The sequence below is a fragment of the Gorilla gorilla genome, chromosome 2, assembly GCF_029281585.2.
Source record: "Gorilla gorilla gorilla isolate KB3781 chromosome 2, NHGRI_mGorGor1-v2.1_pri, whole genome shotgun sequence".
NCBI classification, from domain to species: Eukaryota; Metazoa; Chordata; class Mammalia; order Primates; family Hominidae; genus Gorilla; species Gorilla gorilla.
Window position 1 is genome coordinate 190,698,419 of NC_086017.1, and position 22,248 is coordinate 190,720,666.

Here is a 22,248-nt window from a genome sequence, read left to right on the forward strand (position 1 = left end):
AAGATGGCCACATCCTGCCTTTGTCCTCATTGGTAAATTGGCTCTCTCAGCTTCCGTGACCCGCCCCCCTTCTTCCTCCTGCCCGTAGTAGCCATGGCGGCCATGAGTTTGTTGCGGCGGGTTTCGGTTACTGCGGTGGCAGCTCTGTCTGGCCGCCCCCTTGGCACTCGCCTCGGATTTGGGGGCTTCCTCACTCGTGGCTTTCCGAAGGCTGCTGGTGGGTGCTGGCCTAGGGAGAACGGGCGTGAAGCGGGTGCGGGGCGAGAAAAGGGAGGACGCTTCCAGGGTGACCTTGGTGGGATTCGGAGGGAGCCGGGACAAATTGTGGGCTTGGGGCTTGACAGGAGAGACGGAGCACGAGCTATATGACGGGTTTTCCTGAAGTAGCCGGATAGATCGTGTTTACATTATTAGCATTTCTAAAACGTTGTTATTCACCATCCCAATTAATGCTAATTTGCAGATGAAGCTGAGTCTAGAAAGGTATAGAGCTGAGACCTGTATCTCTAGGGCACAAGCTTATTGTTGCGTTCCACCTGCCCAAAGGCTAGGTTCTAGTCCCACAGATGCAAAGTCATCTTGCTGAGAAGCCCACCTATGCTAAGGAATATGAAGACAGGTAATATGTAGACAGGTAAAGAGGCTCAGGGCCAACTTATTCTTTAGGCACAGTAAGTACCGTGCCGCCCAATAATGAGATGCAGATGAACTGGGGAGGAAGAGAGGGGTTTTTTTTGTTTGTTTTGTTTGTTTGTTTTTGGAGACAGAGTCTCACTCAACAGCCCAGGCTGGAGTGCAGTGGCGCGATCTTGGCTCACTGCAACCTCCGCCTCCTGGGTTCAAGCGATGCTCCTGCCTGAACCCATGATAGTTTTAGGGGTCTACGAAAGTCTTTTAATTTAAATTTCTTTTTTAAAAAGACCATAATGTTTATGAATATGATAACGAATCCAGCCTGTATTATGTTCGTTTTATACCAATGCAGTCATAAAATATTATTTTTAATAACTTAGACGAAGGGGCCCTTGAAGGCAAAAGTGCCTAGGTCTCAGGAAAGTCATAATACAGTCTTTTTTTTTTTTTTTTCTTTTGAGACAGTCTCACTCTGTCACCCAGGCTGGAGTGCAGTGGCACCATCTTGGCTAACTGCAATCTCCACCCCCCGGATTCAAGCGATTCTCCCGCCTCAGCCTCCCCAGTAGCTGAGACTACAGGTGCACACCACCAGGTCTGGCTAATTTTTGTGTATTTAGTAGAGATGGGGTTTCACCATGTTGGCCAGGCTGGTCTCGAACTCCTGACCTCAAATGGTCCGCCTACCTCAGCCTCCCAAAGTGCTGGGATTATAGGCGTAAGCCACTGCACCTGACCAATACAGTCTTAATAGGGCTATTTGGACCTCCTTGGAGACAGTGAGTTGCATCATGGCGGTGTGAATAATCATAGCAAAGATCAAATGCTTCATATTCAGTGTACTTTATTATCTCAGAGACTCTGCAAAGAAATTACAATGTTATTTTCATTTTACAGATGAGGAAACTGACTCAATTATTAAATAATGTGTCACTAAATAATAGCCAACATTTACTGAGCACCTGTTAACGTGGCAAGCATCCTTTTTTATTTTTATTTTTTTCAAGACGGAGTCTTGCTCTGTTGCCCAGGCTGGAGTGCAATGGCGTGATCTTGGGTCACTGCAACCTCTGCCTCCTGCGTTCAGGCGATTCTCCTGCCTCAGCCTCTTGAGTAGCTGGAATTACAGTTGCACGCCTCCATGCCCGGCTAATTTTTTGTGTTTTTAGTAGAGATTGGGTTTCATCATGTTGGCTAGGCTGGTCTCGAACTCCTGACCTCGTGATCCACCTGCCTCGGCCTCCCAGAGTCCTGAGATCACAGGCGTGAGCCACCCCACCTGACCTCAAGCATCATTTTAAGGGTTTAAAGTATTAATTTATTTAATCCTCTTCATTAAATATATACTGTAAGCTATTTGCCCTGTGCAATAGAAGCAGGTAAAGAGGAAGTGAAACACTTAAAGTCAGAAAGTTGTCTCCAGCCTCAAAATATCTTGTTCTCTTTTTACCCCTATTCTCCCAGTTTAATTTGAATTATGCCACTCCACAGGATGAGGCAATATACATAGGGATTTGCTGGAAACATGATGCAAAGAACCAGTGGTATTTAACAAATTTCCAGCAGGAATTTGAACTTGTTACAAAACTACATTCCTTGATGAAAATCCCTTTATAAGCCATTTCTGATTACAGATATTCTCATATAGCCAAATACAAATCCTTCAAATACTCGCTCTGGTAGTATTCAATCAAATCTAGCTGGAGATAAACTGCAGCAAAATTTCACCCCCAGTTTCTCTTTCCACATTATTGCCCTTTCTTGGGGTTCTCAAAGGATCATTACCGTGTTTTGCGCCCTTTCCAATCAGAGCAGGGAAGGATCTAATAGCTATGTTTACTAAAGGTTACTGTGTTTTCAGCTGTGTACCTGCTTTCAAAGGTATTTTGCATCTGTCACTGTGATATGAAAGCTTTTAATCTCATATGGTTGTTTATATCTGTCCCTACAAGAATGTAAGCTCTAATGTAGTAGAGAACCTGTCTTGTTTTGTTTTTTTCTGGAGATAGACTGCCTATCTTCAAATTCTGGCTCTAGAATTCAGAAGCCATGTCTGTGATCATCACATCTTGGAAGCTAAAGTGGAAGACACCTAATTGCTCATAACCTGCATTTCCTCCTCTTTAAAAAAGATGAGAATTTTAACCTGCCTCAAAAGGTAGTTGTGAAGAGTGAGTGGAAAAAATCAACAGTGCCTGGCAGCAGTAGCCTTTAAAAAAATTGTGGTGAAGTACACACAACATTTACTATTTTAACCATTTTTAAGTGCACCATTCAGTGGTATTAAATACATTCCTAATGCTATGCAACCATCACCATCATCCAACTCCAGAACTTTTTTCATATGGTAAAACTAAAACTCTGTATCCATTAAACAATAACTCTCCATTCCCTTCCACGTAGCCCCTGGTAACCACCATTCTGCTGTCTGTCTTTATGATTTTGACTACTCTATTTCTCATGTAAGTAGAATCACGTAATATTTGTCTGTCACTTAGCATAATATCCCCAAGGCATATTTATGTCGTAGCATATGTCAGAATTTCCTTCCTTTTTAAAGCTGAATTGTCCGTTGTCCATTGTATTTACCCCATTTTGCTTATCCATCATCTGTCAATTGGGTTGCTTCTAGGTTTTTTTTGTTTGTTTGTTTGTGTTGTTTTTGAGACAGAGTCTTGCTCTGTCTTCCAGGCTAGAGTGCAGTGGCACCATCTTGGCTCACTGCAACCCCTGGCTTCCCGTGTTCTCGTATCAAACTGAGGGTCAGGCTGCTATTTCTTGCCATCCAATAATGAGATGCAGATGAACTGGGGAGGAAGAGAGTTTTTTTTTTTTTTTTTTTTTTTTGAAACACAGTCTCACTCTGTTGCCCAGGCTGGAGTGCAGTGGCGCGATCTTGGCTCACACAGCAACCTCTCCCTCCTGGGTTCAGGCGATTCTCCTGCCTCAGCCTCCTGAGTAGCTGGGATTACAGGTGCACACCTCCATGCCCGGCTAATTTTTTGTATTTTTAGTAGAGATGGGGTTTCACCATGTTGGCCAGGCTGGTCTTGAACTCCTGACCTCGGGTGATCCGCCCGCCTTGGCCTCCGAAGTGCTGGGGTTATAGACATGAGCCACCGCGCCCTGCCAGAAGAGAGTTTTTATTCCTGTAACTGGTTACAGGGAGAAGTCCTGGAAATTATCGCCAGACCAACTTAAAATTACAGTTTTCCAGAGCTTGTAGACCTTTTAAGCTATATGTCTACATGTAAGTGTGCACTCACCTAAAGACAAAAGTGACTAACTTTTTAAAATCTATAATTAAGGTCTGAGTCCTGAGGACCTTCCTCTGGAGCCTTAGTAAATTTACTTAATTTAAATGGATCCAGGTGCTGGGGTGATTACCCTTATCTTATCTCCTGCTAAATCACGGAGGTTTGGGAAGTTCCTTCAGACCTCCAGTAAACTTGTTTGTGGAGGCCTGGGGAGTTTCTTCAGACCCACAAAAACTTGTTTAATCCTAAATGGGTTCTGTTAAGAATTCTTTCGAACTCCTGTCCTCAAGTGATCCACCTGTCTTGGCCTCTTAAAGTTTTGGGATTACAGCTGTGAGCCACTACACCGAAGCACTTGCAGATTTTAATTACTGTAAAGCTTCACTTAACATCATTGGCTCTTGAAACTGCGACCGTCAGAACCTATAATAAAGAAGGAAGTGATGTTGTTTAAGGACCTGCTGTATGTGGTTTCACTTAAAGTCACAGTTTCCAAGAACTCGTCAGTGACATTGAGTATGACTTGTGTTGTGAATAATGTTTCTGTGAACATGGAGGTACAAATACCTCTTCTGAGACCCTGCTTTCAATTCTTGTGGGTATATCTGCAGAAGTGTAATTGCTGGGTCATGTGTGTCATGGGTGTTACTGGCTGGGACTGGCATTGTGGGTGGTAAAAGAATTTAGCAAGACAGTCATAGATAAAGAGGACAGATTTATTAGAGAAAATACGAAGATAGAGTTGCAAGAGAACAATGGGCAGCACAGCAGAGAAGGGGCTATCTGCAGAGTCAGGGACTGGAGGGAAGTTTTATAGGGTCATACTGAAGGGGCTATGAGCAGAGAAGATGTGCAGATAAGGTCACTCTGCTGGGGCTATGTGTTGAACGAGGTATTTGGGAACAGGATGTTGTGCCTGTGGGTTGCCTGTGATTAGCCGTGTCTCAGCAGAATTGCTTTCCTCCACCTGGGGCCCCTTCCTTGTTGCTTATGTATCTTACTAGGATTCCACAATATGGTAATTCTGTTTTTAATTTTTTGAGGAACCCTCATGCTATTTTCCATAGCAACAATACCATTTTACATTCCTTTGTTTACCAACAGTGTACAGAGATTCCACTTCCTCCATATTCTCACTGACACTTGTTATTTTCTGGTTTTTTGATAGTAGCTATTCTGATGGGTATGTGATGATATCATTGTAGTTTTGATTTGCATTTCTCTAATTAGTTTTGTTGAGTATCTTTTTGTGTGCTTCTTGACCATTTGTATATATATCTTCTTTAGAGAAATGTCTGTTCAAATCCTTTGCTTATTATTTATTATATTATTATTTTTTAACTTGAGTATGAGGTCTCCCTAATGTTGGCCATGCCGAACTTGAACGCCTGGACTCAAGCAATCCTGCTTCAGCCTCTCAAGTAGCTGGGACTACAGGTACATGCCACTCTGCCAGGCTATTTGCCTATTTTATTTATTTGTTTGTTTATTTTTGACAGGATCTTGCTCTGTCACCCAGGCTGAAGTGCAGTGGCGCAATCATAGCTCACTGTAGCCTCAACCTCCTAGACTCAGGTGATCCTCTCGCCTCAGCCTCCTGAGTAGCTGGGATGACAGGTGCACACCACCACACCCGGCTAATTTTTTAAGTTTTTTGTAGAGACGAGATCTTGCTATGTTGACCAGGCTGGTTTCAAACTCCTGGGCTCAAGAAATTCCCCACCTCAGCCTCCCAAAGTGCTGGGATTACAGGAATGAGCCACCATGCCCAGCCTATTTTTAAATTGGATTGTTTGGTTTTTTGTTGTTGTTGTTGAGTTTTCTGTGTGTTCTGAAATCAATCCCTTATCAGATGTATGATTTACATATATTTTCTCCCATTCTGTGGGTTGCCTTTTTACTCTGCTGATAGCGTCCTTTCAGACACAAAATTTTAAAATTTTCATGAAGTCCAGTTTGTCTAGTTTTTCTTTTTTTGCCTGTGCCTTTGAAGTCCTGGCATTAGCCTTCTACAAATTCCTATAGCCTCATCCTTCCTAAAAATCCAGTGCTGTCATGTTCTTCATCACCCTCTGTAAACCTTTCTCAGAAAATTAGCAGATAAAGCTATTCTGTTTAATTAAATTATTTATTAAACATCAAAGATGGCGTAATTCCAGAAATGAGCTAAGTTCTCCCCTCAGCTGCAGGTAAATTTAATTTATAATTGAAGACTGATATGCATAAATTATGGTTTTTAAAAATGTGAAGAGTATTAATATGGATGTATAAACAGAGTGCTGTGGAGTTAATCCAGACATGGAATAGATGGGGCATTTTAACTGAATTATAGGGATAGTTTTAATAGGTGGAACTGGCAGAAAAGTAAAGGTTGAGTTTTTTTTATTGGATATGTGACTCTTGGGGTAGGTAGGCGTTGGGAGAAAAGGCAAATAAAGGAAAGTTGGGACCAAATTGGGGGAGGGGAGGGACTGACTACAAAGCCAACGTATCTTCATTTGATTTTGTAGGCAACAGAGTGTTGTAGCAGAAGAGCAATATCAGGAGTGTGTTATAGGAAGATGCTTCTGAATATTGGATGGCTTATAGGGGATGTTGATTACCTAGATCAGTAAAGTAAAGAAGGCATGGAATGAAATGGAGAATTTAACTCTTAGAATCAAGAGGCCTTGGCAAATGATGAATGAAGGATAGATGCAAGGAAGATGATTGAGATTTTTATCCAAGGTAATTGAGATGGTGGTGCCCTTTACTGGGAATGAGGGAAAGAAAATGACCAATTTTCAGTTGTTGTCTTTTTTTTTTTTTTTCTTGAGATGGAGTCTCGCTCTGTCACCCAGGCTGGAGTGTAGTGGCGCGATCTTGGTTCACCACAATCTCCGCCTCCTGGGTTCAAGCGATTCTCTTGCCTCAGCCTCCCGAGTAGCTGGGATCACAGGCCTGGCTAATTTTTTGTATTTTTAGTAGAGACGGGGTTTCACCATGTTGGCCAGGCTGGTCTCGAACTCCTGACCTCAGGTGATCCGCCCGCCTCAGCCTCCCAAAGTGCTGGGATTACAGGTGTGAGCCACTGTGCCCGGCCCAGTTGTTGTCTTTGACATACAAAAAGTTCCCACATTATCTTATTCAATTCTTATAAAAATCGCAATCGTCAAAGGCTTAATAACTTTTCTGAGGCTATTTGCATTTTTAAAAATTAGTCATTGAAGCCTTGGGCCTATGAAATTAACAAATACTTAATGGAGAAATTTCAGGCTTTAGAGAGCAGTGAAAGATGCCTATTTTTGGTGTCAGGAGGATCAGGGTTCCAGAAATCCTGGTAGTCACCTCATTGTAAGCAATGTTCACCCTAATAATTTAATTTTTTTTTGAGGGGGAAGGGTCTAGCTATGTTGCTCAGGCTGACCTCAAACTCCTGGGCTCAAGTGATCCTCCCGCCTCAGCCTCCTGAGTAGCTGGGAGTACAAGCATGCACCACCATTCCTGGTTACACACTAATATTTTTAGATTTAAGCAGATGGCCCTACTACATCAAAAATCATGAAGGCTCAAAACATTTAAAAAGAGTTAAAGGCAAGTTGGTTGTGGTGGTGCGTGATCCCAGCTACTCCGCAAGCTGAAGGTGGGAGGATCTCTCGATCCCAGGAGTTTGAGACCAGCTTGAGTAACATAGCAAAAAACCTTGTCTCTGGAAAAAAAAAAAAAAAGTTACATGCTATGAAATATACTTTGAAACAATATTAATAAGTTATCTAGGACTTTTAATGACATGACTAATTGTTTAATAATTGGGTAGTATGTGTAAAGAAAGAGCAAGCAGTTCACATTACTAAGTGCATTAAACCTTTTTTTTTTTTTTTTTTTTTTTGAGACGGAGTCTCACTCTGTCGCCCAGGCTGGAGTGCAGTGGCGCCATCTAGGCTCACTGCAAGCTCCGCCTCCTGGGTTTACTTAGGCCATTCTCCTGCGGCCTCCCTAGTAGCTGGGACTACAGGCGCCCGCCACCACACCCGGCTATTTTTTTGTATTTTTAGTAGAGACGGGGTTTCACCGTGTTAGCCAGGTTGGTCTCAATCTCCTGACCTCGTGAGCCGCCCTCCTCGGCCTCCCAAACTGCTGCGATTACAGGCGTGAGCCTCCGCGCTCGGCCAAAAACCGCAATTACTTTCAGTTGCAAAAACTGCAATTACTTTTGCACCAAACTAATACTAAGCTGAAAATAGATTGTCCTTCTAAAAGAGTATGCTCTTGAATGGACACATTTCTGCAGGTGTAGTCAGGGGATAAGGGACAGGGAAGATCATCCTGTTTTGACCCTGTGCTTCTAGTGTATCGGATTAAGACTGAATTGGCCTTTGGCTTTTTTGTGAGCAACTAAATTTCTGGGAGTTCCAGGCGGAACTTCCACTTACCTTATTATGTTGAATCCTTTTAGATTCAGCCTTTTGTAATGTGTGTAAAGACTCTTTTGGGACCCCATAGCCACTCTTGTAGCAGTAGCTTTGTGTTTCTAAGACTCGACAAGTCAGGAATGCTGTATCCACCTCATCTAAGCCATTCATAAAAACCTTGATGCTGCAGGGCTTTTGAGAGATCTCTTTGCCAGGTTACTGCAGTAATTAATCAGTACCTTTTGCTTACAGTCAATCAAGTACCCATTACAAATTTCTCTAACTTCCTCTTTCTCTCAGCTTATAATGTCCCCTCTTCCCAACCCCCCCATCTTGTCTAAATAGGAACTTTTCTTCTGGGCCACTGTATCCTATTTCTTTCCCTTGTTACCCTTACAGATTTGTAATTACTTGTGTAGTGTGTATTTCTCCCAGCAAGATCTATATCCCTCTTAGACCGTATATAGGTCTAGCATAGGATCTGCACATAGTATGCAATTAAATATGTATTGAATTAATGAGTACTTTGTACTGTCATCCAACCCGTTTTCTTCATCTAGTCCACAAAAAAAATTATGTATGTTTCAGATGATTTGCTGAAGTCCATACTTACTTTGTCAAATTCTCTTAATCTTGTTATTTAAAAAGCCTTAGTAGTATGAATTATATGTAGTAAATTCATGCCAGTTTCTAATTCTCTTGTGAATCAACCTCCCAAACTCACTGCAAGCTGCTGCAGGTGTTACCAAAATTAAGAAGATAGTTCCTGCTTTCAAGATATTTATACTTAAAAGTGGCAGCAGTAAACACAAATATACATGTCACAATAACGTACAGTAATTCAACAGTAGGAAAGATCTCGTGTGGTTGGGAAAAATGTTGGCATCTTGGAAGATAAGATGTTATCTGGGCCTAACATAGATTTCAGGAGAGGGGACAGCATTCCAGACATTAAACATGAACAAAAGAGTCAGATCTTTCTGACATCTATTATGACTGAAATTCCTTTAATGGGAAATTAAAGTTTTTTATTCTACAGTGACTCACATGCAAAATATCCTTGAGAGTACTTACACAGTGAAAACATAGGAACCTTCAGTTTCTAAGTAACAGCTAGATCCTTTCCAGTTCCCTGTGGAAAGGGCTTGGAATGCCTCTAGTGATTCCTTGCAGGAAGAATATAAAAAGAGGATCCAGAAGTGAAATTTTGCCTCAGTTTACTTCCAGCAAGGCTTGATTAAATTCCGTCGGGGGGAGACTTGAAGAGGATATTCTTAATCAGCAATGGTTTACCACGTGATTTTATCAAGATATTTTAGAGTGTGTAGTTTGATAACAAGTTCTAATTCCTGCTGGTGATTTGTTGAAGAAATACGGCTGGTCCTTTCCACCTATTTTGCAGCATAATAATACATATAATACAGATAATATGTCATGTGAAATGGCATAATGGAATAATTTAAATTAAATGTATTTCTTTTGCAGCATTAGCAAATATTTGTTGCAGAGGAGACACAGATGAGCAGCTCATTAAGTACCTAACCTCCCTGCCTGCTATTGAAACAAATTAAAATGATTATTTAGATACTTTAACTTTGAATTAAAATGAGGAAAGTTATGCTTTAGAACAGTAGATCCATCTTTGTTTAAAGATATCCTATCTGACCTGGCCTTATTACTCAAATAAGGCATTTTAAAATCTTAACTCATATTAAACATCTAAGAATGTATATTTTCTTTTTGTTTCATGTCAGATGGGTAATGTGCCTACCTCATAACAAGGTTTGAGGGAGGCATATCTCACACATGAGTGTGAAAACCCAGTCATCCTGCTTATGAGCTACAAAAGGATCCTTGTATTTTTTTATAATCTGATTTTAACTCAGAATATAACAGTATACCCATATGAACCTTGTATAAAACAGGGTAATTCAATATTCCCAGCTCCTGTTCGACACAGTGGAGACCATGGGAAAAGACTATTTGTCATCAGACCTTCTAGATTCTATGACAGGCGTTTTTTGAAGTTATTGGTAAGTTTAAATTTTTTGTTGAATTAAAGTCTTTGCATGTAACAGGGAGAAAATTTTTGCCTCTTTAGAAAACATCTTTCATTTTATGAAATATTTTATTTTGTAAATTTATATTTCTTTCTGTAGAAGATACTGAGACTGTAAAGTCTGATTTGTTATTGAATTTCTCTTTAAATTAGTGAAGCTTTCCTTCTTCACAAAAGGATTTACACTAAATGGAGGTAAAACTTGAACCATTCCTTTCTTCTGAAGATTATGGCGTTTCGAAATAGAATCTGTGTTCCTATAACTAAAATATTCTTTAAATTACCAAAGAACTTGTTGAAAGACTTGCTTAAATAAAGGAGCTACATTATTTTGGGATATGATTTTATATTTATATGTTGTTCAAGAGCATTGATTTCGGAGAGTAACGGATCTATAGTGCAATCTTAATTTAGCAATAATATAATTACATTGCTTATTTAGAATGCTGACTATATTTCTGTCTCAAGGCTCTATAGGAACAAAGTAGAGGCTTAGAAAATGGGAGATTGTCTGGACCATCTGCCACGGTAGATAAAGCTCTGAATCATCATTTGAGTACTGACCTTAAAACTTTCTCTTGACCTTCCGTTGTGTTTAATGACCTTTTTCATCTCCTTGGTTGAGCCCTTACTTTTCTTGTTATGACCAGCTCAAATCCTGTTTAGTGGTAGAAATCACCCTGATGTTTTTAGACTTTTGTTCTTAACATATTATTTTCTTTCATGGCATTGCTTTACCAAAAAGTAAAATCACAGAAATCAATAATTTGGTACTGTATGCCCAATTTGGCAAGTTTATTTTATAAGAAATATGAGGAAATCATATCATGAGGATGATTTGTGTGTGGGGAGAGTTACGAAATGGTCATGAGAAACACTTTTTTTTTTTTTATCTTAGAGATTCTACATTGCATTGACTGGGATTCCAGTAGCAATTTTCATAACTCTGGTGAATGTATTCATTGGTAAGTCACTTCCATCCCCTGCCAGCACCACCAGATTGGAAAAATTTTTAAACATATGTACATTAATATAAAATAGAAATTACGGATATTGTAATGAAAAGCTCTTTAAATAATTAAATAAGCATAAGTATGGCAGTTTATCTTAAAATAACCAAATCTCAATCTGAACTAAGAATTTTTTAATCCATCCTAGAACATATAAAACTATAATCCTCGGCCAGGCACAGTGGCTCACGCCTGTAATCCCAGCACTTTGGGAGGCCGAGGTGGGCAGATCATGAGGTCAGGGGTTTGAGACCAGCCTGGCTGACATAGTGAAACCCCGTCTCTACTAAAAATACAAAAAATTAGCTGGGCGTGGTGGTAGGCGCCTGTAATCCCAGCTACTCGGGAGGCTGAGGCAGGAGAATGGCTTGAACCCAGGAGGTGGAGGTTGCAGTGAGCTGAGATGGCGCCATAGCACTCCAGCCCGGGCAACAGAGCGAGACTCTGTCCCCCCGCCAAAAAAAAAAAAAACAAAAAAACACTATAATCCTCTTACAAAGAATGAAAGTGTCAATGACAGTAAACATTAGATTTTCATGGGAAATTTTGTTCAAAGTACTTCTAACACCTTGAATCCTAAAATGTTTTGTATCATAGGTATAGGGAAGACCAGAAGGAATAATATGTCCTTTATTATATCTTGTTACAGTATAGAAAAACAAAATGAGAAACTCATGGAATACCTATAAATAATGCCTTACACAGAGAGATGTCTAAAAATGTCTAACAAATGAATTGATTTTCAACCAGATTAAAGTGAATTAAAAATACTAGATATCTTCATTGGTACAAATTTTTTAAAGAATCCTTTAAAACCACAAGAAGTTGGTTTCTTTAATGGTGAATAATTAATTTTATAAACTCCTCATGCTAAAGTTGAACATAACCATTTTTTCTTATTAGGTCAAGCTGAACTAGCAGAAATTCCAGAAGGCTATGTCCCAGAACACTGGGAATATTATAAGGTTTGTATAGGACATTGACAATTACATACTGTTACATGCCTTGTCAACGCACTAGTTAATGTCTTAATTCAGCAATTATGATATAGTCAGGTTTTTTGTTTTGTTTTTTTGAGACAGCATCTCGCTCTGTCGCCCAGGCTGGAGTGCAGTGGCGCGATTTCGGCTCACTGCAACTTCTGCCTCCCGCATTCAAGCGATTCTCATGCCTCAGTCTCCCACGTCGCTGGGATCACAGGTGTGTGCTGCCACTCCTGGCTAATTTTTGTATTTTTTTTTTTTTTTAGGTGATTTGTTGTTTTTTTTTTTTTTTTTTTTAGTTGATCATTCTTGGGTGTTTCTCGCAGAGGGGGATTTGGCGGGGTCACAGGACAATAGTGGAGGGAAGGTCAGCAGATAAACAAGTGAACAAAGTTCTCTGGTTTTCCTAGGCAGAGGACCCTGCGGCCTTCCGCAGTGTTTGTGTCCCTGGGTACTTGAGATTAGGGAGTGGTGATGACTCTTAACTAGCATGCTGCCTTCAAGCATCTGTTTAACAAAGCACATCTTGCACCGCCCTTAATCCATTCAACCCTGAGTGGATACAGCACATGTTTCAGAGAGCACAGGGTTGGGGGTAAGGTCGCAGATCAACAGGATCCCAAGGCAGAAGAATTTTTCTTAGTACAGAACAAAATGAAAAGTCTCCCATGTCTACCTCTTTCTGCACAGACACGGCAACCATCCGATTTCTCAATCTTTTCCCCACCTTTCCCCTCTTTCTATTCCACAAAACCACCATTGTCATCATGGCCCGTTCTCAATGAGCTGTTGGGTACACCTCCCAGACGGGGTGGTGGCCGGGCAGAGGGGCTCCTCACTTCCCAGTAGGGGCGGCCGGGCAGAGGCGCCCCTCACCTCCCGGACAGGGCGGCTGGCCGGGCGGGGGGCTGACGCCCCCGACCTCCCTCCTGGACGGGGCGGCTGGCCGGGCAGAGGGGCTCCTCACTTCCCAGTAGGGGTGGCCGGGCAGAGGCGCCCCTCACCTCCCAGACGGGGCGGCTGGCCGGGCGGGGGGCTGACCCCCCCACCTCCCTCCCAGACGGGGCGGCTGGCCGGGCGGGGGGCTGACCCCCCCACCTCCCTCCCGGACGGAGCGGCTGGCCGGGCGGGGGGCTGCCCCCCCCCACCTCCCTCCCGGACGGGGCGGCTGGCCGGGCAGAGGGGCTCCTCACTTCCCAGTAGGGGCGGCCGGGCAGAGGCGCCCCTCACCTCCCGGACAGGGCGGCTGGCCAGGCGGGGGGCTAACCCCCCCACCTCCCTCCCGGACGGGGCGGCTGGCCGGGCGGGGGGCTGACCCCCCCACCTCCCTCCCGGACGGGGCAGCTGGCCGGGCGGGGGACTGACCCCCCCACCTCCCTCCCGGACGGAGCGGCTGGCCGGGCAGAGGGGCTCCTCACTTCCCAGTAGTGGCGGCCGGGCAGAGGCGCCCCCCACCTCCCGGACAGGGCGGCTGGCCAGGCGGGGGGCTGATCCCCCCACCTCCCTCCCGGACGGGGCGGCTGGCCGGGCGGGGGGCTGACCCCCCCCCCACCTCCCTCCCGGACGGGGCGGCTGGCCGGGCAGAGGGGCTCCTCACTTCCCAGTAGGGGCGGCCGGGCAGAGGCGCCCCTCACCTCCCAGACAGGGCGGCTGGCCGGGCAGGGGGCTGATCCCCCACCTCCCTCCCGGACGGGGCGGCTGGCCGGGCGGGGGGCTGACCCCCCCACCTCCCTCCCGGACGGAGTGGCTAGCCGGGCAGAGGGGCTCCTCACTTCCCAGTAGGGGCGGCCGGGCAGAGGCGCCCCTCACCTCCCGGACGGGGCGGCTGGCCAGGCGGGGGGCTAACCCCCCCACCTCCCTTCCGGACGGGGCGGCTGGCCGGGCGGGAGGCTGACCCCCCCACCTCCCTCCCAGACGAGGCGGCTGGCTGCGGGGGGCTGATCCCCCCACCTCCCTCCCGGACGGGGCGGCTGGCCGCGGGGGGCTGATCCCCCCACCTCCCTCCCGGACGGGGCAGCTGGCCGGGCGGGGGGCTCACCCCCCCACCTCCCTCCCGGACGAGGTGGCTGCCGGGCGGAGACGCTCCTCACTTCCCAGACGGGGGTGGCTGCTGGGTGGAGGGGCTCCTCACTTCTCAGATGGGGCGGCTGCCAGGCGGAGGGGCTCCTCACTTCTCAGACGGGGCGGTTGCCAGGCAGAGGGTCTCCTCACTTCTCAGACGGGGCAGCGGGGCAGAGATGCTTCTCACATCCCGGACGGGGCGGCAGGGCAGAGGTGCTCCCCTCATCTCAGGATTTCACCATGTTGGCTAGGCTTTTCTGGAACTCCTGGCCTCAAGTGATCCACCCACCTCAGCCTCCCAAAGTCCTGGGATTAAAGGTGTGAGCCACTGTGACCAGCCATGATAGAGTTTTATATTTCATTTTTTATATCAAGCAGATACATTTTTTTGCATACTTTTTATAAACAACGAGTTTTGGTACTTCAGTTTTTAAAAAATCATTTTAAGCTTTACAATTTTTTAAAGAATGATTGCAGTGTGTTCTCAGCCTAACAGAGTAACATAATTTATCCTAAGTTCAATGCCTTAGGAAAGACTTCACCAGTGTTAATGCTAGCTGTCATTTATTGAGCACCTACTATGTAACAGGTACTGTGCTGAGTGTTTTACAAATATTTATTATTTCATCCCATGTAAAATGTACTATTATTATTCCCTCTTTGTAGATGAAGAAACTGAGGCTAAAAGAGTTGAGTGACCTGTCTAGATGAGGTCACTATTTCAACCCAGGCAACTTTGACTCCAGAGCCTGAACTGTTGGTCATTATACCATACTGCCACTGCTACCAAAATCCAAAATTAATTTTGTTACTTGTTTTTACAAGTGTTATTGTGAGCCTTGAATAGAGTATGTCCCATCATGTTTTATTATCTGAATGAATTATATTTTAAATACAAATCTTAAACCATTAAATCTTAAGGCAGACCTTACACTTAGTTTGTTTATGCTAACTGGTACAAAGAGCTCCATTTTTGAATTACCAAAACCTGGGTTTGTCTTCTGAATCTGCCACCTAAGATACTCAGCATAGTGTAATGGAAAAGAGTACACAGCTTTGGAGTCAGACAGACCTGGTTTGAGTCCAGGTGCTGCCATTTATTAGCTATGTAACTTTGTGCAATTCAGTTATCTTTAAAATGCGGACAAAAATAGTATCCACCTAATCTGTTAAAATTATTTTATATATATGTATATTAGTTACATAGTAGATGTTATTGGTTTATCTAACTGAAATGATCATTTTAAAGAATAGTCAACTAGAAAAGCAAAGTATTATTCAGAAATGGACTAATATTAAACGAATTTTCTCTTGTAGCATCCCATATCGAGATGGATTGCCCGTAATTTCTATGATAGTCCTGAAAAGATATATGAAAGAACAATGGCTGTCCTTCAGATTGAAGCTGAAAAGGCTGAATTACGGTAGGGAAAACGAGGGGGTAGGTGGGAAAGAAAATCTTCCTAAGGTTGCAAACCACCAGAAAAAATTAATAAAACTATTAATATTTCAGCACTGTAGGATACTTTATGTAAAAGAATAAAGATACGTCTAGATGCAGTGGCTCACACCTGTAATCCCAGCACTTTGGGAGGCTACAGAAATTAGCCGGGCGTGGTGGTACGTGCCTGTAATCCCAGCTACTCAAGAGGCTGAGGCAGAAGAATCACTTCAACCTGGGAGGCAGAGGTTGCAGTGAGCCAAGACCATGCCACTGCACTGCAGCCTGGGTGACAGTGCGAGACTCCGTCTCCGAAAAAAAAAAAAAAAAAAAACGGATAAAGATAGAATTAGCTTGTTTGGAGTGAAAACTATAAACTGGTGACAAGGAGACTATTAGGAGATATGTGTCAGATTAGAAAGAGTTCTTTTTTACATTTTTGAATTTTTTTTTTAGAGTGGAAGTCTTGCTCTGTTGCCCCAGCTGGGAAGCAGATGGATGGGTATATCCATCCAGTGAAATATATAATGTGGCCATTAAAAAGAAAGGGATATATGCTATTATAGAAAGCTATGTGGATTTTCTTTCTTATATATTATATTTTATATACATATTAAAAAACTAGACACATATATTTTTTCCCCTCTCTTATGGTGCTGAGTGCCTGTTTTTTTTTTTTTTTTTTAAATTATACTTTAAGTTTTAGGGTACATGTGCACAACGTGCAGGTTAGTTATGTATACATGTGCCGTGTTGGTATGCTGCACCCATTAACTCATTATTTAACATTAGGTATATCTCCTAATGCTATCCCTCCCCCCTCCCCCCACCCCACAACAGGCCCCAGTGTGCGATGTTCCCCTTCCTGTGTCCATGTGTTCTCATTGTTCAGTTCCCACCTATGACTGAGAACATGCAGTGTTTGGTTTTTTGTCCTTGCAACAGTTTGCTAAGAATGGTGGTTTCCAGCTTCATCCATGTCCCTACAAAGGACATGAACTCATCATTTTTTATGGCTGCATAGTATTCTATGGTGTATATGTGCCACATTTTCTTAATCCAGTCTATCACTGTTGGACATTTGGCTTGTCCAAGTCTTTGCTATTGTGAATAGTGCCACAGTAAACATATGTGTGCATGTGTCTTTATAGCAGCATGATTTATAATCCTTTGGGTATATACCCAGTGATGGGATTGCTGGGTCAAATGGTATTTCTAGTTCTAGATCCCTGAGGAATCGCCACACTGACTGCCACAATGGTTGAACTAGTTTACAGTCCCACTAACAGTGTAAAAGTGTTCCTATTTCTCCACATCCTCTCCAGCACCTCTTGTTTTCTGACTTTTTAATGATCACCATTCTAACTGGTGTGAGATGGTATCTCATTGTGGTTTTGATTTGCATTTCTCTGATGGCCAGTGATATGAACATTTTTTCATGTGTCTTTTGGCTGCATAAATGTCTTCTTTTGAGAAGTGTCTGTTCATATCCTTTGCCCACTTTTTGATGGGGTTGTTTGTTTTTTTCTTGTAAATTTGTTTGAGTTCATTGTAGATTCTGGATATTAGCCCTTTGTCAGATGAGTATATTGCAAAAATTTTCTCCCATTCTGTAGGTTGCCTGTTCACTCTGATGGTAGTTTCTTTTGCTGTGCAGAAGCTCTTGAGTTTAATTAGATCCCATTTGTCAATTTTGGCTTTTGTTGCCATTGCCTTTGGTGTTTTAGACATGAAGTCCTTGCCCATGCCTATGTCCTGAATGGTATTGCCTAGGTTTTCTTCTGGGGTTTTTATGGTTTTAGGTCTAACATTTAAGTCTTTAATGCATCTTGAATTAATTTTTGTATAAGGTGTAAGGAAGGGATCCAGTTTCAGCTTTCTACATATGGCTAGCCAGTTTTCCCAGCACCATTTATTAAATAGGGAATCCTTTCCCCATTTCTTGTTTTCGTCAGGTTTGTCAAAGATCAGATAGTTGTAGATATGCGGCATTATTTCTGAGGGCTCTGTTCTGTTCCATTGGTCTCTGTCTCTGTTTTGGTACCAGTACCATGCTGTTTTGGTTACTGTAGCCTTGTAGTATAGTTTGAAGTCAGGTAGTGTGATGCCTCCAGCTTTGTTCTTTTGGCTTAGGATTGACTTGGAGTGCCTGTGTTTTTTTAACCAGTCCCCTATTGCTGGTACTTGGGTTCTTTCCAAGTTTTTTGCTATTGTACATACTGCTGTGTTTAATTTTCCCCCATGTTGTTTGCATATTTATGTAACATATCTGGAAAATAAATTTCTGGAAGTGGCATTAATAAGCCAAATAGCACATGCTTTTAAACTTTGGGTAGATATTGCCAAACTCTTCTCCAAAAAGTTGCACCAGTTGTTTCTTCATCAGTTTCCATGTTTCAGTTTTCCATGTTTCTCTGTAATGGAATTTATCAAAGTGAAACATTTTTGTTGATAGGGTAACTGAAAAATGTTACCTCATCATTTCAATTTTATATTTCTTTGTAAAGTTGAGTAGTTTTTTAATATCTATTAATTGTGTGTATTTCTTTTCTTTCTTTTTTTTTTCCCCCCCCGAGACAAAGTCTTGCTCTGTTGCCCAGGCTGGAGTACAGTGGCATGATCTTGACTCACTGCAGCCTTGGTCTCCTGGGTTCAAGCTGTCCTCCCACCCAAGCCTCCCTAGTAGCCAAGATTACAGGTGCATGACACCATGCCCAGTTAATTTTTGTATTTTTTGTAGAGACATGGTTTCACCATGTTGCCTAGGCTGCTCTCAAACACCTGGGCTCAAGCGATCCACCCTCCAGGCCTCCCAAAATGCTGAGATTACAGGCGTGAGCCACTGCACCTGGCTGTGTGTATTTCTTTCTCTATATATTATCTTTTGGCAGTGTAGAAATTTTTGCAACACAGAAGTGTTTTTACATTTTCAGGTAACAAATCTGTAATAGTAACTAATAACATTTTCTTTTTTTTTTTTTTTTTTTTTTTGAGACAGTTTTGCTCTATCTCCCAGGCTGGAGTACAGTGGCGTGGTCTCGGCTCACTGCAACCTCTGCCTTCCGGGTTCAAGCGATTCTGCCTCAGCCTCCCGAGTAGCTGGGATTACAGGCGCCCACCACCACACCCTGCAAATTTTTGTATTTTTAGTAGAGACCGGGTTTTGCCGGGCTGGTCTTGAACTCCTGGCCTCAAGTGATCTGCCTGCCTCAGCCTCCCAAAGTGCTGGGATTACATACGTGAGCCACCATACCTGGCCACTAATAAATTTTTGAGTACATTTTATATCAGTGTTTTAATTACTTTCTATGTATTTACTCATTTATAATTATTGTCAGGTTTGACAGTCTTTAGCTTTTGGGATTTTGTGTCATACAGAGATCTCTGATGATAATTAAATCAGTAAATATGTAATTCCAAAATTATTTTTTTTAATATTCACCATGTCTTCCTTTTCTTTTTTTGAGACAGGATCTTGTTCTGTTGCCTCAGCTGGAGTGCAGTGTTGCAGTCATGGCTCACTGCAGCCCCGACCTCCTGGGCTTAAGCAGTCCTCCAGCCTCAGCCTCAGCCTCCTAAGTAGCTGAGACCACAGGTGCTGGCCACCATGCCCAACTAATTGTTTGGGGGCGTTTTTTTGTTTGTTTGTTTGTTTTGGTAGAGATGGGATCTTGCTCTGTTGGCCAGGCTGATCTCGAACTCCTGGGCTCAAGCAATCTTCCTGCCTTGGCCTCCCATAGTGCTGGGATTACAGGCATGAGTCAGCTTGCCCAGCCTGTTTTTGTCTTTTGTTTTGTTTTTGTTTTTTTTTATTTGACATGGGGACTTGCTCTGTTGCCTAGGCTGGACTTGAACTCCTGAGCTCAAGCAACCTTCCCACCTCAGCTCCTGAGTAGCTAGGACTACAGACGTGCCACTGCTCCCAGCTTACTATTTTTTAATGAAATAGGAAGGTGCTACACATGCTTATTTTATACCTTGCTTTTTAAAAACATAACAGTATATGTAGCATCTCCTCCCATGTTACTACATACAGATTCTCCTTATTCTTTTTAGCAGGTACATAGTAGTCCGTTATGTGGATGAATCATAATTTAACCAGTTAGTCTCATGTTGATAAATATTTTAATTACTCACGGTTTGGATAGTTATACTCTAAAGAGTAGACAAGAAAGAGAACGTTATTTAATCCTTCAAAAAAGATCAATAAACATACCCTCACAAAGGCATATAATCTCCCATAGGGTAAGTGAGCTGGTTGAGGTTCATAAAGTGACTTATTTAACTGTGATAAATTTTTAGTCCTATGAAAAAGTATGTATTCTATAAAAACAGAAAGTAAAAGGTTTGATGGAGAAGGGACTACTTCAGGAATGTGTGATTGTGCAAAGGCTTAGATATGGAAGAGGGAAAGCACCTGTATAAAATAAGAGATTATTCAATTTGTGAAGAAGGACAAGGACAAGTAAGTAGATGTTAGAGTTGGAGAATATTTTTCTTAATCTTGATTTTTCTTGCTTTCTATTTATGTTTGTATAAATATTGACTGAGTATCTGATGTTGACCGGTCCTGGTATAATGCTGGTGAATAAAAAACCAGTTCTACTCTCGAAAAGTTTTCTGTCCTAATGGTGATAGGCAGACACAAGATGTGAAACTCCAAAAAAGCTTATTCATTTGTTAATTCCTAACACCTGGCACAGCATATGGCCATAGTAGTAGACATTCTGTAAATGACTCTCCTAGCATCTAAAAGGTGAGAAGATAGGAAAAGCCCTGTAACAATTCAGATGAAAGTGATCTGTGCAGGCACACTGAAGGAGAGAATTAACTATCAATTTGAGTAATGTTTTGGTGTTAAAAACTGTTTGGTAGGCCGGGTGCGGTGGCTCACGCCTGTAATCCCAGCACTTTGGGAGGCCAAGGCAGGCAGATCACGACAAGGTCAGGAGTTAGAGACCAGCCTGGCCAACATGATGAAACCCTGTCTCCACTAAAAATACAAAAATTAGCTGGGCATGGTTGTGGGCCCCTGTAGTCCCAGCTACTTGGGAGGCTGAGGCAGGAGGATCACTTGAGCCTGGGAGGTAGAAGTTGCAGTGAGCTGAGACTGCGCCATAGCACTCCGACCTGGGCAACCATGCAAGACTCCGTCTCAAAAAAACAAAAACAACAAAAAAACTGTTTGATAGCTATCTATATAAGCAACATAATAAAAGTCAAAAATAAGTCCCAAATTTTGCTTATAGATATATACCAGATGTATGCCTACATAAGGGTCTGTGGAGGAACATTATACTTTACATAAAAGCAGACTCCAGTGATTGTCCTTTATGGAAATGGCTCATTAAATTTATAATTGGAAGTGCTGGAATCTCAATATTGCTGTTCCATTTGTTACAGGGTAAAGGAGCTGGAAGTACGAAAATTGATGCATGTGAGAGGAGATGGACCCTGGTATTACTATGAGACAATTGACAAGGAACTTATTGATCATTCTCCGAAAGCAACTCCTGACAATTAAGCATTTTTTTCTCCAAATACAAAGTATATTCTCTTTATTGGAAAATAAATTAATAAATATATTCTGTATTTTTGCTCTCCGTGAAAAACAAAAGAGCTTCTGACATTACTGTCTCTCAGTGTTGGTTCACATTGAGGCTTTTGTTTGAGGAGTTTGGCTTCCAGTCCCCAAAGAAGGTTTAAAATGTACTAATAAAAACTGGAGAAATAGGAATTTGTGAACTCCTAAAATTGTAGCAACTTTGAAAGGTTGGTGTTTTATGTACCTGACAAATGGAAGTTATAGAAAAGAAGTCTAATAATGTTAAGCACCAGTAATTATAGTATTTTGTACAAATGCCTGTACTGTAGATGTCTGTATTATTGAGGGGCAACTCAGGATTTTAAGTTCCATAAAGTATTGAACCAACTCTAAAATGTTAACTCCTTAATAAACAGATTCTCAGTAAACAAATTTTAAAGTTTATAATGCTTTCATGTTTTTTTTTTTTTTGCCATGTATTGTTCTTTTTTAAACTACACACATACACACAGACACGTACACACACACACACACACACACACACGCTCTTTTCCTAGATGCAATCTCTGGGATCCCTTAGAGTCCTTTTTTGGGGAAGTAGTTGCACTAGGTAATGTGATTCCTGCAGAGATTATAAAATGTGAATAAAAGCTAAAAATGACTGTCATTTATTAAGCATTTATTGTCTGCTAGACACTATATTAAATAACTGCATTTTTTAACATTATTTTCTTTTTTTTTTTTTTTTTTTTTTTTGACGAAGTCTTGCACTGTCACCCAGGCTAGAGTGCAGTGCCGCGATCTCGGCTGCAACCTCCGCCTCCCGGGTTCAAGCAATTCTTGTCTCAGCCTCCCAAGTAGCTGGGAT

At 42.3% G+C, this 22,248-nt stretch overlaps 1 protein-coding gene and 1 non-coding gene across 4 annotated transcripts; one reads left to right on the forward strand and one right to left on the reverse strand.

Annotated features, from left to right (window-relative positions):
• The first annotated feature begins 74 nt into the window (after nt 1-74).
• Nucleotides 75-21,827, forward strand: NDUFB5 (NADH:ubiquinone oxidoreductase subunit B5). Of its 3 annotated transcripts, NM_001279594.1 has the most exons (6): nt 94-217; nt 10,226-10,314; nt 11,239-11,305; nt 12,254-12,315; nt 15,712-15,818; nt 21,239-21,359. In NM_001279594.1, the coding sequence occupies exons 1-6, from the start codon at nt 94-96 to the stop codon at nt 21,357-21,359; spliced, it is 570 nt and encodes a 189-aa protein (NP_001266523.1). The 3 variants fall into 3 exon arrangements, with proteins under 3 accessions (XP_018878400.1, XP_018878401.1, NP_001266523.1); XM_019022856.3 differs by lacking the exon at nt 15,712-15,818 and having other exon boundaries at nt 84-217; nt 21,239-21,304; XM_019022855.3 differs by lacking the exons at nt 10,226-10,314; nt 11,239-11,305 and having other exon boundaries at nt 75-217; nt 21,239-21,827.
• On the reverse strand, nt 10,030-10,133 carry LOC115934217 (small nucleolar RNA U13). Its single transcript, XR_004070038.1, has one exon. It is a non-coding gene; the product is annotated as a small nucleolar RNA U13 (small nucleolar RNA).
• Nucleotides 21,828-22,248: the final 421 nt, after the last annotated feature.

Bases quoted from the DNA above. Each gene is read 5' to 3' on its own strand.
- NDUFB5 (NM_001279594.1), top strand. From the start codon at position 94: ATGGCGGCCATGAGTTTGTTGCGGCGGGTTTCGGTTACTGCGGTGGCA. The intron at 11,306-12,253 runs GTAAGTCACTTC...TTTTCTTATTAG, and splicing joins TCTGGTGAATGTATTCATTG to GTCAAGCTGAACTAGCAGAA. The intron at 15,819-21,238 runs GTAGGGAAAACG...CATTTGTTACAG, and splicing joins GCTGAAAAGGCTGAATTACG to GGTAAAGGAGCTGGAAGTAC.